The sequence below is a fragment of the Phocoena sinus genome, chromosome 7 (assembly GCF_008692025.1).
Source record: "Phocoena sinus isolate mPhoSin1 chromosome 7, mPhoSin1.pri, whole genome shotgun sequence".
NCBI classification, from domain to species: domain Eukaryota; kingdom Metazoa; phylum Chordata; class Mammalia; order Artiodactyla; family Phocoenidae; genus Phocoena; species Phocoena sinus.
This window is the reverse complement of record NC_045769.1, coordinates 83,391,627-83,406,346: the sequence shown is the minus strand read 5'-3', so window position 1 is coordinate 83,406,346 and position 14,720 is coordinate 83,391,627. Positions and strand designations below refer to the sequence as shown.

General features: G+C 33.3%; 1 protein-coding gene across 3 annotated transcripts in view; it reads left to right on the top strand.

Moving 5' to 3' along the window:
- ACVR2A (activin A receptor type 2A) overlaps window positions 1–14,720 on the top strand; it is an 87,146-nt gene that overhangs the window by 44,612 nt on the left and 27,814 nt on the right. For 2 of the 3 annotated variants that reach the window (XR_004350726.1, XM_032637482.1), the window contains exons 2-4: window positions 6,351–6,558; window positions 10,013–10,122; window positions 10,317–10,471. Coding sequence is in view for 2 of the 3 variants with exons in the window: in XM_032637482.1 (XP_032493373.1) it covers window positions 6,351–6,558; window positions 10,013–10,122; window positions 10,317–10,471 (473 nt within the window). In the remaining variant the exon portion in view is untranslated. Of the gene's footprint in view, window positions 1–6,350; window positions 6,559–7,206; window positions 7,290–10,012; window positions 10,123–10,316; window positions 10,472–14,720 lie in introns of those variants that run through there. The other variant, XM_032637483.1, reaches the window with a different exon arrangement.

Here is a 14,720-nt window from a genome sequence, read left to right as displayed (position 1 = left end):
TCATTAAGTACTGTTTATGTTTGGAGGGCAAGTAAGACAGTCTTAGATCCAATAGCATTCTGATGTATGAAAGGACTTACATAGACAACTAACTAAAAACAATGAATAAATATAAAATATTTTATATTGGATTGCAAGTAGTGTGCATTTTGTGGGAAGGAGGAGTTCTGATGAGAAAACTTGAAAATTGTCACATATGTGAGATTTAGCCTGGGAGGCTTTTTGCAAGAGCTGGGCTTTCAGAAACTGTTAGATAGATTGCAAAGGGGAGGGCATTTAAGAAATATTTGCTTGAACCATGTCCACTGTTCCAGCACCATTTATTGAAAAGGCTATCTCTCCTCCTTTAAAATTCTTTTGCTCATTTGTTAAAAATTAATTGGGCATATTCGTATGGGTCTGTTTCTGGGTCCTCTGTCTGTTCCACTGCTCTTTGTGTCTTTGTCTCCACCAGTAGTACCACACTGTCATGCTACTGCAACTATATGGTAAGCCTTAACACCAAGAAGAGTGATTTCTCCCTTTATTATTCTTTTTCAACACATTAATAAGCTCTTTTAGGTGTCTACAAAGAAATTTGCTGAGATTTTGATGTGAATTGGATTAATCCTATATATCAGTTTAGGGAAAATTGACATCTTTATTATGTTGACTCTTCCAATCCATGAGTACAGTATGTCTCTCCAAGTGTTTAGGTCTTCTTTGATTTCTTTCATCAACATTTTATAACTTTTCATCATAAAAATCCTATATATGTTTTATTAGACTGTATGTATTTTATTTTCTTAGGAGCAATTGTAACTGGTACTTTTAATTTTTAATTTCAGTTCCACTTGTTCATTGTCAGTATAAAGAAACACAGTTGATTTTTGTGTGTTGATTTGTATTCTGTGATCTTACGGAACTCACTCACTAGTTCTACAATTTTTTTTTGTTTGAAGATTCCTTGGAATTTCCTAAATAGACAGTCATTTCATCTGCAAATAGAAACAGTTTTATATCTTCTTTTCCAATCGGTATGCCTTTAATTTCTTTTTCTTGCCTTATTGCAAGAGCTAAAACTTTCAGTACTGTGTTAAATAAAAGTGGTGGGAGTAGACATTATTGCCTTGTTTCTGATATTAGAGGGAAAGCATTCAGTCTTTCACCATTAAGTATGATGTTGGCTGTAGGTTTTTTTGTAGGTGCTGTTTGTGACTTTGGGGGAGTTTCCATCTATTCCTGTTATACTGATAGACTATATGATTTTTATCTTTTAGTTTGTTTATTTGGCAGATTGCATTTACTGATTTTTGAATATCAAACCAACCTTACATGCCTGGAATAGATTGTACTTGGTTGTGATGTATTACTTTAAAAAAATACAGTTTTGGATTTTGTTTGCTAAAATTTTCCTGAGAGCTTTTACATCTAAGTTAGTGAGAGATACTGGTCTGTATTACCCCTCTTCTTTTTTGTTCTGTCTTTGGTTTTTGTATCAAGGTAATACTGGCTTCAGAAAATTAGTTAAGTAGTCCCTCTTCATCTTTTTCTGGAAGAGATTGTGTAAAATTAGTGTTGGTGTATTATTTTAATACTTCATGCTTTCAAAAAACAAAACCCTAATTGTCCTCAGATGCAGTTGCAGTAGGTAAAATTTACTTTTTCCTCATGGGAGGAGTATTTCAGATTTTGAGTATGACTTTTACAGGCCTACTTCATGGCCAAATGTTCTAACAAATTTCAGGTCCTGTGTATTTCTTTTTTTTTCTTTCTTAAATGGTAGGAAAAATGAAATGGTCAGTATGAGTCATTATGTATAAGCAGTACTTTAGTAATAGAACTATTATCTAAAATAATTCTGATACTAAATTCTGTGAATAGACTTACTGATTTGCTATAACTTGCCTGAGTGTGAGTTATGAAACTATGGAATTATCCATAACAATTATGGATTTATTAGGGAAATTGAATCAAATATGGAAACAAAGCTGTGAAAGGTTTGGTAACTTGTTCAAGGTCACAGTTTGTAAACTAAATTCCAAGTTCAGGTCACAGTGTACTAAGCCAGTGGTACTTTACTGGGGAGGAACATTAGATCACCAGTGGGTCTTTGCCAAAAGGAGAAAAGAAAACATACATACAATATCTATACATCTATATATTTCCCCGCTGCCCCCCACGTACTTTTCAGCTACTCATTCCTAGGGCATACAAAATGGCACTCAAACATGAATTCAAGAAAACACATAGGGGATTCTGATGCACATCATTTGTTAAGAACCATTATAATAAACCCTGCACACAGACCTTTTATGTTCATTTATTTCTTTTGAAAGTCATATTAACTATTTGGAATTACTTTGTTAGAATAAACCTATGGTAGAAATTTAAAGTTTCAGAAAATTTTAGATTGGGAGATGCTCTTAAAAACTAGTAAATATAGGTAACTTTTGTCATCCTTTTTAGAACTACACCTTTAAAGTCACTATGTGAGCTTAACATAAAAATACATATAACTTGGTTTATTTTTACAATTATCATGTTATTATATTTAGTGGTCAGTTGGAGACGTGATGGATAGAGACTGATTACCCAATCAGCTTGAGGAGGGGGGTGGCAAGATTGTCAGTTTTCCCCGTTAAGCAGTTTTCTTTCTATCTATGGATAATATCAATCAAGTGATAGTCTAGATCTAGAAAATCATCTGAAATCTTAACTTACCATTAAATATTAAGAAGTAGGGCTTCCCTGGTGGCGCAGTGGTTGAGAGTCCGCCTGCCGATGCAGGGGACACGGGTTCGTGCCCTGGTTCGGGAAGATCCCACATGCCGCGGAGCGGCTGGGCCCGTGAGCCATGGCTGCTGAACCTGCGCGTCCGGAGCCTGTGCTCCACAACGGGAGAGGCCACAACAGTGAGAGGCCCGCGTACTGCAAAAAAAAAAAAAAAAAAAAAAAATATATATATATATATATATATATATATATAAAGAAGTATTAAAAGAAATAAAGAAAATAGTCATTTGTTTATCTTTTTTCAAGACCAGAAGTGGCAAAGAAAAGATACTGATGTTTTCCCGCCTCCTTCTATACTAATTTCAAAACCCTTTACCTCAAAATCTTTCTCAGTACATGGCTCCTGGCAGCCACTCTTAATTGATTGGAATTGACGCCAAAGATAAAACCTATTTGGCATTTTTGTTATAGGCAATGTTGGGAGGTCAGTTTTACTTAGTTCAAGTGTTGTTCCTGTGCTTCAATGGAGTCTTCTTTTGGAAATTAAAAATAATTAATAGTGGTTTTTAACATGAATTACACAAGTGATAGTTCACAGAAGACTCCTCCCCAACAAACGAAAGGCAGGTTAGCTAGACTGTGGAAATTAGGGTGTTGTTTCGAGAGGTAGCTGACCAGGACTTCCCTGGCAGTCCAGTGGTTAAGACTTCACCTTCCACTGCAGGGAGTGTGGGTTCGATCCCTGGTCGGGGAGCTAAGATCCCACATGCCTCGCTGCCAAAAAACCAAAACTTAAAACAGAAGCAATATTGTAACAAGTTCAATAAAGACTTTAAAAATGGTCCACATCAAAAAAAGAAAATCTTTAAAAAAAAAAGAGGTAGCTGACCACACAGCCTGTGGGCCAAATCCAGCCTGTGAACTAAGAATGATACTTACATTTTTAAATGGTTGGAAAAATAAAAAATCAAAAAAAGAATAGTATTTTGTGACATGTAAAAATTACATGAAATTTAATTTTCACTGTCTGTAAATAAAGTTTTATTCGAATGTAACAATGCTTATTCATTTACTGTCCTCTGGATGCTTTTGTGCTACAGTGGCAGAATTGAGTAGTTGTGAAAGAGACCATATGGCTTGGAAAAGCTAAAATATTTACTCTCTGGCCCTTTACAGAAAAAGTTTGCCATCCCCTGTTTTGAGATAATGTGGGCAGAGTATGATTGCTTTGTGGTTATTTAGTAAAGGAGGAAACTTAATTTGCTGTTATTTTCAACAGGTTTCTGAAAAGGAATAATTTACAAAATGGCTACTGTTTATATACAGATGAATAGTAGTAGCAGCCCTTCTTTTATAAAATACGATGGACATAGAGTTACCAGCCATAGTTTACATGTCCGCTCACACTATTATTTCTTCCGTAGTTGAGGAGTCCACAGCACCATTACTGCCACAGATTTTATCAGCTTATAATTATATCTCTGTGCTAGAGCACTGTAGAGCAGCAGTTCTCAAACTTTTTGGTCTCGGAACTTCTTTAGACTTACCCCAAAGAGTTTTTATGTGGTTTGTATCTGTAAGTATTCATCATATTAGAAATTAAGGCAGAAAATTTTTTAAAAAGTTATTTAGAAGTGACAATAAATCCATTATATGTTAACAAAAGAATAGATTTTTATGAAAAATATTTTCCAAGACAACAAAAAAAATTAGTGAAATTGTTACAGATCTCTTTATAATTGTTTTAGTAGAAGACAACTGGATTCTTATATCTGTTTTTTCCACTCAGTTCGTGATACAACAATCTGTTGTGTTGTTTTGATATGAAGGAAATTTGGCCATACACAGATATATAGTTAGAAAAGTGAGGAATATTTTAATCCTTTTTTAAGATAATTGTGGATTATTAGTGATATTGAATATCTTTTTATGTAGTATTTCCCGTTCATATCTCTTTGATAAAGCATGTCTTTGAATCTCTTGTTCAGTTTTTAGAAATTGGGTAGTATGTTTTCATATTGTTGAGTTGTGAGAGGTCTTTATATTTTCTGAATATCAGTTATTTTTAAGGTATATACTTTGCAAGTATTTGCTCCCAGTCTGAATTTTTTTCCTTAACTTTCAAAGAGAAGTTTCAATTTTAATGAAGTTCAACTTACCAGTTTTTTCTTTTGTAGCTCATGTGTTTTAAGAAATCTTTCATAATTTAGGGTCACCATATTTTTCATTTTTTTCTAGAAATTTTATAGTTTTAGGTTTTATTTTGAGTTTGTGATGTGTTAAGAGTTAATTTTTGTATATAGCATGAGCTATGAGTTGATATGAGGTGAGGTTCTTCGTTTTGCATATAGATGTTCAGTTGTTCCAGCGTCAGTTGTTGACTTTCTCTGCTAAATGCATTGGTACCTTTGCTGTGTATCAATTGACCGTATGTGTATGGGTCTATTTCTGGATTCTCTGTCCTGTCCCGTAGGTTCGTGTGTCTGTCTTTTCACTAAGACCACACTGTCTTGATTGCCGAAGCTTTAGTAAAAGTCTTAAAAACAAGTAATATGGGGAGTTCCCTGGTGGTCCAGTGGTTAGGACTAGGCGCTTTCATTGCCATGGCCCGGGTTCAACGCCTGAGTGGGGAACTAAGATCTCTCACAAGCCACGCAGTGCGGCCAACGAAAAAACAAACAGTATGAATTCTGTTTTGTACATCTTTTTCAGAATTATTTTGGGTATTCCAGTTCCCTTGCTTTTCCATGTAAGACAAGAGATAGTTTCTTAAAAGTTAGTTACAGTGTGGAATCTGAAACCGCTAATGAACTTTTTGTCCTCTGTAACATTAAAATCTACTTGGTTATCTTGAACTTTGTATGGATTTTTTGCCCATGAGTGTTTTTCAAACGTCATACATAATTCACTTGGAAAATATTGGTTCTCTGAATTATATAGACTTTCTAAATATTGGCACATCTCATTATTCTGTATTTAGAAGTCACATTTGTTAATATCACCACTCATCAGAAATTCTTTAAGTATTGGGAAGGTGTCAGGCTAATGGTGGTGGTAAATACAAATTTCCCAAAATTCTTATTTTTGCTTGAAAACTCATATTTTATTATTGGCAGTTCATACTGTCAGGTGTTTTTCTTGAAATAACAGGTTTACTTGGTTCATTTTGGGAAAATTTCTGCCAAATACTCGTCTGAATAGCCTTGGTTGGTTTAGTTCACAACTCAATCATGCAAGGGCTTTTTTGGAGGCAATCATTGTACTTCAGTGTGTAGCAGCAGTGCTTTTGGTTAGTTCCCATTTTGTCACACAGAATATTGAGAAGAAGTCTACTCAAGGGTCAAGATTTTTAAAAAGTTAACAATTGTACTGCTTTCCATCAAGGACATTCTTAAGTGAAACTGGCCTTTTACAGAGAAACCTTGTGATATATGTGGTTGCTTTTTATTATTATGTTTATTATACTTAAAGTACAGAGATTGACCTGGAAAGCTGAACCCAATGTTATAACACTAGTAAGGCAGTAAATTATTGACATTTCAGGAAGATTTGAAGTTTCATATACTGGGAGACGAGACGATCTGTTTATGAACAAATACAGTTATATTAAAAGTTGTCGTCTTATTATCTTATAGGTGCTATACTTGGTAGATCAGAAACTCAGGAGTGTATTTTCTATAATGCTAATTGGGAAAGAGATAGAACCAATCGAACTGGTGTTGAATCCTGTTATGGTGACAAAGACAAACGGCGGCATTGTTTTGCTACCTGGAAGAATATTTCTGGTTCCATTGAAATAGTGAAGCAAGGTTGTTGGCTGGATGATATCAACTGCTATGACAGGTAAGAACACATTTTATTTTTTTATGATAGTGTTGAATAATTTTCATTTCCTCCATTTCCCTCCCCCCATTTTTTTAAAAGGAGAAAGATCAATGCATGGATTTTCACTTAAATGTTTCTTTTTTAAGATGGGATTATGAAGACCATTATAACATGTTGTAATGACAAGATATATATTTTAAAGTAAAAAAAATATATAGCATGTTTATCTTTAATATACTTTGAATAATCTATCAAGTAGTGAGAACTTTAGATAAGAAACATTTCTTTCCATATGTTGTAGGGTTATAGGTTTTTTTAAACACCAATCTTAAGGAAAAAGGATTTTTAAAATTGCTTTAAGAGAGACTATATCTGTTGAAAATCTATCCTGAAGGAGAATAAAGCTTAATCATAGTATTTAATTTCCTTTTAGTTTCCCTCTTTATGTATCTGGAAGAAATTGATCTCACTACATTTCCTTGCAGAGTAGGCCTTTGTTCTTTATCCCAAGAGACATTTTAACTTGACATTCAGAATTACATCAGAACTAACACAATTCTCATAGAAAGCTACATTTTATTTAAAAAATCTTGTTTAAATTGTTTTATTCTGTTGGAAATAAAATATAGTGGATATGTCATTGACTGCCTGTGATCTTTCTGCAAGGTGTCCCTAGATGTTTGGCCGATCACTTAAACTGCCTGGGCCACAGGATTTTCACTGAGGGTGGGTGCTGATGACTGCAGAAGGTACAGAATCCTAGATAACCAGACTTTTTGGAGCCAAATAACTAATACACTCACGGAACTCTAGCTACATCCTGATCCACTTTCAGGGGCTTTAATAGATTACCACGAATCTGTGGTTGATTGGACATATGTGATTAGTAGTAAAATGTGTTGAATAAACTCATGAAAATTGAATTAGCTCCACTTTTGGTGAAAATTAAAATGGTCATTTAGGTATATATTTAGGATATACTTCTACATATTTGAATTTTCCGGGGGTTATTACTCTGTAATTATACATTTTAGCTGTATTTCTGATTATTAGCTTCTTTCTTGACAGAGGTGATAATTAAGTGATATTTGCTGTTATGAAAGAGTAAGTAGAGCCACTAGGGAAACAGTATAGATGTTCCTCAGAAAATTAAAAATAGCGGTGATACAGCAGTTCCACTTTTGGGTATATATCCAAAGGAAACGAAAACACTAACTTGAAAAGATATATGCACCTCCATGTTTATTGCAGCATTATTTACAATATCCAAGATGTGGAAACAACCTAAGTGTCTGTCAGTCGTTGCATGGGTAAAGAAAATATGGTCTATGTATACAATGAACTATTTTTCAGCCATAAAAAAGAACATCTTGCCATTTGCGACAACGCTGATGACCTTGAGGGCATTATGCTAAGTAAAATAAATCAGACAGAGAAAGACAAATACCATATGATCTCACTAGTATGTGGAATCTTTAAAAAAAAGAAAAAGAAAAAAAAGAAAAGAACCCATATATATATAGAGAACCATTGGTGGTTGCCAGAGGCCGGGGGTGAGGGGTGGGCATATGGGTGAAGGGAGTCAAAAGGGTATGAATTTTCAGTTATAAAACAAATAGGTCCTGGGGATATAATGGGGGATGTGATGTAATGGTGACTATAGTTAATAATACTGTATTGTATATTTGAAAGTTGCTAAGGAACTTAGCAACTTTTAAGTAAATCTTAAAAGTTCAATTGACAAGAAAAAAATTTGTATCTGTGGTGATGAGATGTTAACTAGACTTACTGTGGTGATCATTTCACAATATATGCAAATATCCAATCACTAGGTTGTACACCTGAAACTAATATAATGTTATAGCAAATTATATCTCAATTTATAAAAAAAGAAAAATTGAGGAAGAAGTTGGGGAAAAAATGAGGTTTGGAGGTCATCTTTATTCAAAACTGTCTTTATTAATTAGTTGAAATCGGGGATCCCTGTTCTTTTTATTGTAAAATGCTACTGTGCTTCTCACCTAAAACCAGTATTACTGGAGATTATACTTTGCTAGATAATGTGAGTGAGTTGTTCAGTGCAAATGCCTGCTCTTACAGTGATAATTACTACATCAGCTTTGTTTCTAGGGGTTAAATGCCAATTTAAAAGTATGTGAGTTTCTGCTTTTATGTTCTGAATTTGATTAAAAAACAAATATTAAAGGTAGTAACATAAATAAGAGAAAGGAAAAGAAGATTCAAGAAATGTCAAAGTGTGGAGGAAAAGACAGTGGTAAAAAGAATGAAATTGAATGGCGAAAAGTATTGATAATTTACTTCAGTTAACTAGGCTAGGTATTTAATCACGTTAACCTATGATTTGATTCATGATTCTAAATATTAAATTTGTAAATTTTTCTTTATAAATTGTTAGAAATTTAGCTTTCATTTATCCTTTACTTTCTACTAAATAGACATTGGTATAGATTTTATTTCAAAGTTTAATTTTATTAAAATTGCCTTCTCCCTGAAATTTCTTGAGCTTTTCCCTTTAGAGTTAAATTCAACCTTGTTATTCTAACAGCCATTATAAAAGTTCACAGTTTATTTGTAATGTGTCTTTAAATCTACCTGATGTTATTAGCAATATTTAAATATCTGATTTTAAAAACTAGCTATAGCTAGTTTTTTAGTGGTTGATTAGGATTTAATCTAGATGCTAAATCCCTATCTTTTCAGTAACTCAGGTCCTATATAAAAGACTGCCTCCCCCTACCCCTTAAGTCAGCCCACCTCCAGTCAGTTTTTTGAGTTACTAGGGCCTGTATGTTTGTTGTTACATATTGCTCTTGTTGCTTATCCTTAACCCTGTTCATTGTGTTCAGGGAATTTAAATCTCCTGCAAAAATGGCTTAATTCCCAAGCCTGGTTTAGGTCTCTGATGTTGAAATATGTTCTGCCACGAGATATGAACACGAATTATTTTGTGCCTGTGTATTTATATGTATACATAGGCGTATAGGTATGTATTTATATGTGTACACGTACAGTTTTTTATATATAGTGTTCAGTTTTTGTATTCATAAAATGGGAAAGCTATATTTCCTGTGAGTAAAAGTACCCTTAGACCAAATTTCTTCTTCATTGGCTTTATGTTCCTCTTCAAGCTTTTCTACTAATTAAACAAACAATTAAAAAGATGGTTGCCTTAGATTGATCATTAAAAACCAAATTAAAGAAGTGGTTTCAAGGAGCCAATGTGATTGTTATAAAATCAGCTGTTGATTTATTTTTCTGATGAGATTTAATAATAGGATTCAAGGAACATTTTTGACTTTTAAGAATTGATTATTGAATATTAATAAAAATCTCAAAGTTGACTATAAATGACTTATTCATTATTTTATCTCTGAGAACTTTAGAAAAACACCTATTGTAGATTCAGAGTAATAATGTCGATTTTAATTATTTCTCCTCTTTTTGTTTATAGGACTGATTGTATAGAAAAAAAAGATAGCCCTGAAGTATATTTTTGTTGCTGTGAGGGCAATATGTGTAATGAAAGGTTTTCTTATTTTCCGGAGATGGAAGTCACACAGCGTAAGTTCACAGGGAAAATGCATATGTCTGTTCAACTAGTAGATTGAAAACAAAGCATGTTTGTGTTGATGGAATAATTTACTCCCATCTTCTACTCTTTATTTTTTCTCCTAAAATTTGATGCTATAATAAATATTTATTGTGAAATTTTGTCGACCAAATCTGAGTGGTTTTCTTCCTCCTCTTTTCCACAGCTACTTCGAATCCAGTTACACCAAAACCACCCTATTACAACATCTTGCTCTATTCTTTGGTGCCACTTATGCTAATTGCGGGGATTGTCATTTGTGCATTTTGGGTGTACAGGCATCATAAGATGGCTTATCCTCCTGTGCTTGTTCCAACTCAAGTAAGTTATTGTCTTGTACTTTACGTTGTTTTAGATTTTACGCTTTAAAGAAATACTACTGTGGTGAAACCACAGTAGATTGTTACAAATCATTTTCCTTTGGGGTTAACTTTTGAATATTTATTGTCATGGGAACTATAGCTAATTTTGCAAACTTATTAATTTGCTGTGTCCTAAGTTTAAGGGTTGAAGTGGAGTAGAATAAAGAGTATTCCCATTTCTGTTCTTCTTTGGAGTTTTACTGTCATTATAGTACTTCAAAATGTGGGATATACTCTGCTGTCTTTCTTAAGAAGTAATTGATGATGGAGAAGTGATATCATAGCCCTTTCTTTCCCTTCTATTTTCTCCTCCACTCCTAAGTTTTTGTGTCTTTTTCAAAACTACTTGCCAAAAAATCCTTTTAACCATGGTGAGGGACCCAGTAAGGTAACCAAGAATGTGGGGTAGAGAAGTTTCACAAAGGCAGCAAGAGGATGTATCTATAAAATTCTTGTTCTGGGAAGAGGAGCAACAGTTCTCATCAGGTGTTGTTTGTAGTTCCAAGTATATATATTTTTATTTGCAGCATATGAAACGTGTACTGAAGTCTGAAAACTTTTTTAATGCTCTTGATTCTCCCTCCCTCGACACCGAATATATCTGAAAATATAGGTGTGGTGGGTAGGTAGTCAGAATAAATTCATGAAGTTTTCCTCACTCTCTGTCATGTGGACAGTTGGAGCTGACTCAGTGCTTTACAAGGACTTTTAATATAAGTAGTTATTATTCTACAGGCAGAGGAAACGTGATAACTTTTGGTTTAATTGCTTGAGATGTCTTTTTGTGTTTCTTTTGACTCTTAAGATCAGATTACCTCAGCCTTCTGGATCTCTTGGTTTAACTTTGTTTCTCTAATACCACTAGGATTAATGGTTAAAACTTGGTAGAAGAAAATGGTAAAGTCTTATAATTTAATGACCAAAACAACTTCTTCACTTCAAGCTTTATTTACATAACATATTCCTTTCTCAGTGCTTGAAGCAATCTGTTGGCATTAGATCATTGATCCCTGTAATCTTTGTAAGATGTGTATATGAAGAAATAAGCCCAAAGGTAAAACTCCTCATTTAGTAAATTAGGTAAACACACTATTTTGTACAGCTGAAATATTTTAACTTTTAACGTTAGTAGATAACTTGTAGATTTGTTAAAAATCACTTTAAGAAGTTCTTTAAAATTTTAAAAATTTAGTGCCTAATAAATATATGTAGTTTACTCCAAAGTGTCCATAGAATACACTTTACTTTCTGTTGGTGGTAACTGTTTTTTATTTAATATCTACATTTAACAGAATGAGTATCTACTGTTGGTGACATGCATTGATTTGTGAAACTGTCTCTTTCAGTAACCTAAGAGCAGTTGCCTTTATTAGGATCACCAGCAGAAATAAATGTGGGAGCTAACTTCCTTCTAAACCTCCAGTTTGAATGTAATCATATCAATTCAGAAGTCTGTGATGCTGGTTCAAAAGGAGAGTTATGGACAAATGCAAATTAAATTTGGCACATAAAATATATTGATAGGGGGTTTTAGGAAGCTCCATTTTACTTACTTTGATGGTGGGTACAACAAATATTTGTGCAAAGACTATTTTAAATATATTTGTGCAGATTGTAATGACATAAATAACGATGCCACCTTGGGCTTATATAATTCTATTTTCAAAAATGATTATTTCCTGTACATGATTTTGCAAAGTAGTCAGTTTGCTTCATAGAGATCTACTTTTTTTTTGTTTTGTTTTCTTATATTGTCTCTAATTAGTGATTAAATTGTTGTGAATTTAACACAAAAGAAAAGAAAAGAAAAAAAAAAGAAAGAGTATTTAAGTGTCTAAATTTGCCCTGGATTTGTGATATGATAGAAACAAACTGGAAACTACATTTAGAAACAAATTTGTTAAGTTTCTTAATAGAACTTTAAAAATAATAATGTAAAAAAAAAAAAAAAAATAATGTAATCCTATAGATAACATTGATTTTTATAAAATATTGGTAAAAAAATGTGGTTGGACATTTTTATTTAAAGGGCTGGATAACATATATTTGAGGCCACTTTATTTAGAAATGCTAATTAATTCAAGGGTTTGGATTTTTAAAAAGGAAAGATGCATTATTATTCATAAATAAGGACTAGGAATGTTCAATGAGTATCCATCTCTGTGGGTTTTAGATATTTGTTGCAATGGTTAATGTTATTGTACACATTTATTGAGTGTTTGTGTTGTTCTCTAGTGAATTTGCATGAATTGTATGAATTACTGAAAAATAAGGAATGAACTTAAAAAGGTTTTGTGAAGGAATGACCTGGAATGGTCAGGCTTTGTTATGAAAAATTTAAGACATGCCTGACTTTATGCTTTCCTTCTGTCATAAACTGTGTTGTGGAAAAGGAGCATTGTCATCAGTGTGGAACTTCATATATGTCATCTTTCACTGTTTGAAACGGTATAGAGTCATGCTGTAAGTCTCATTTTTGGTGAGAGGTTTATGCAGACTACTTCTGCAAGATTACTTAGTGGCCATCTTGTTACAAAATACTCAGTTTTATTTGTACTTCAAAAAAATGATTGATAATTGTATCAAGCATTAATTGAACATTTACAGTGTACTAGAGTACTGGTAAGTTACATAGATGTATTAATATATATATAAAAAATATACAAAAAATACATAAAAATTTCCCCTTGATTTCCAAGTTGTGACCAGTATGTAAGGATCATCTTGGGAATTTGTTAAGAAATACAAATTCCTGGACCACGCCCCTGAAAGTATGGAATGGGGCCTGGGAAATTATGATTCTAATAAGTTTTCCAGGCAGTTCTGGTGACCAGCCAGGTGTGGAAAGGACTGATCTGATTTTACCTCACAGGTTTGTTTATGTAGTGTTATAATCCCCATTTTATAGATAAAGAAATTGAGACATAGCAAAGCTCACAAGTGTCAGAGCTGGAATCTGAGCCAAGGACTCTCTGACACTAAAGCTTTGCTCTTACTGCTTATGCTGTTCTGTCTCTCTTTTTTCAGAAAGCAGATGCTTTTGCTGTTTCAGAGAATTCGGTAAACATCCCTGCCATTTCAAAATCATTCTATAAGTGAATTTATTTTCCTATTTTGGGATGTTGAGTAGTTTGACTACTAAAGTGGGCAATAGCGTGATCACATTGTCTCACAGAGGACAGAAGGGGAAATAAACACGTCATCTGTTTTCCATTAAAATTTTTTTAGCACACATTTTAGAATAGGGTTTATGAACATTGATTGGGTTGCAGGTAAAGATTCTTGTGCTTCTGAGTTGATAGTGCTAATGCCCTAGCTATTCAAGGCTTTTTTGAGGGACAGGAGAAGTCGGTCGGGGAAACATACTACACATTTGAAGTCTTAAGGTGTCTTCTGCATTTCACCCCATATTCATGTCCTCATATTCAAAGTTTAATTTCAAGACCAGTTAGGAAAAGATCTTACATTCTTGTTGTGCATTTCTGCAACAATCTTCCTTCTAATTTCTTCACTTTTAGACAATGACATAAAATTTGTCATTCTCTTTTCTTAGGGAAACTTTTTCTTAAAGCGTTGGCTAAAGGCTGGTGATAGCTTATTGATGGATCATTCCTACAATAAGAACTATATTTGAAGAGAATTTACAGTGATTCTCAGCAGAACAAGCTAACATTACATATACTGTGCTCATTCATTGGTCTGATCTCAGTCTTTTACTCTCTTTGTGGGTAAACGATCAGTCTTACAGGGTATTCTGGAGGACTAAGACTTACCTACAGACATCTCTTAATAAGCTGGTTCTGGCGCTTAAATGGTAGGATTCTTTATTTCTAAGACATCAAGTTGTTTAAAGTTTCTTCTGGTTTTGTTAGTATTTTGAAGAAGTGATACAGGAATATACATGCTTTAAAATCTGGTTTTTAATTACGGTTCTAATTTATTTTAAAATAAAAAATATTCTAAAATACATCTATCATAGTTAAAGACATAGAAAAACGTAATTGTGCTTTTTTTTTTTTTTTTTAAGAAATAAGCCATTCTTCTTTCTTTATAACCTGTAACTACTGTGTTTCTAACACTTTTTCATGTTATCACTGTCTTCCCTTCATCCTGGGTGAAAGCCTTGGAGACAGCAACTTCTCCTATTCTTAGCCCTGTTTTTTATGAACTCCAGTACCTTTTCATCCTTTCTGATCCTGTGGTTTTCA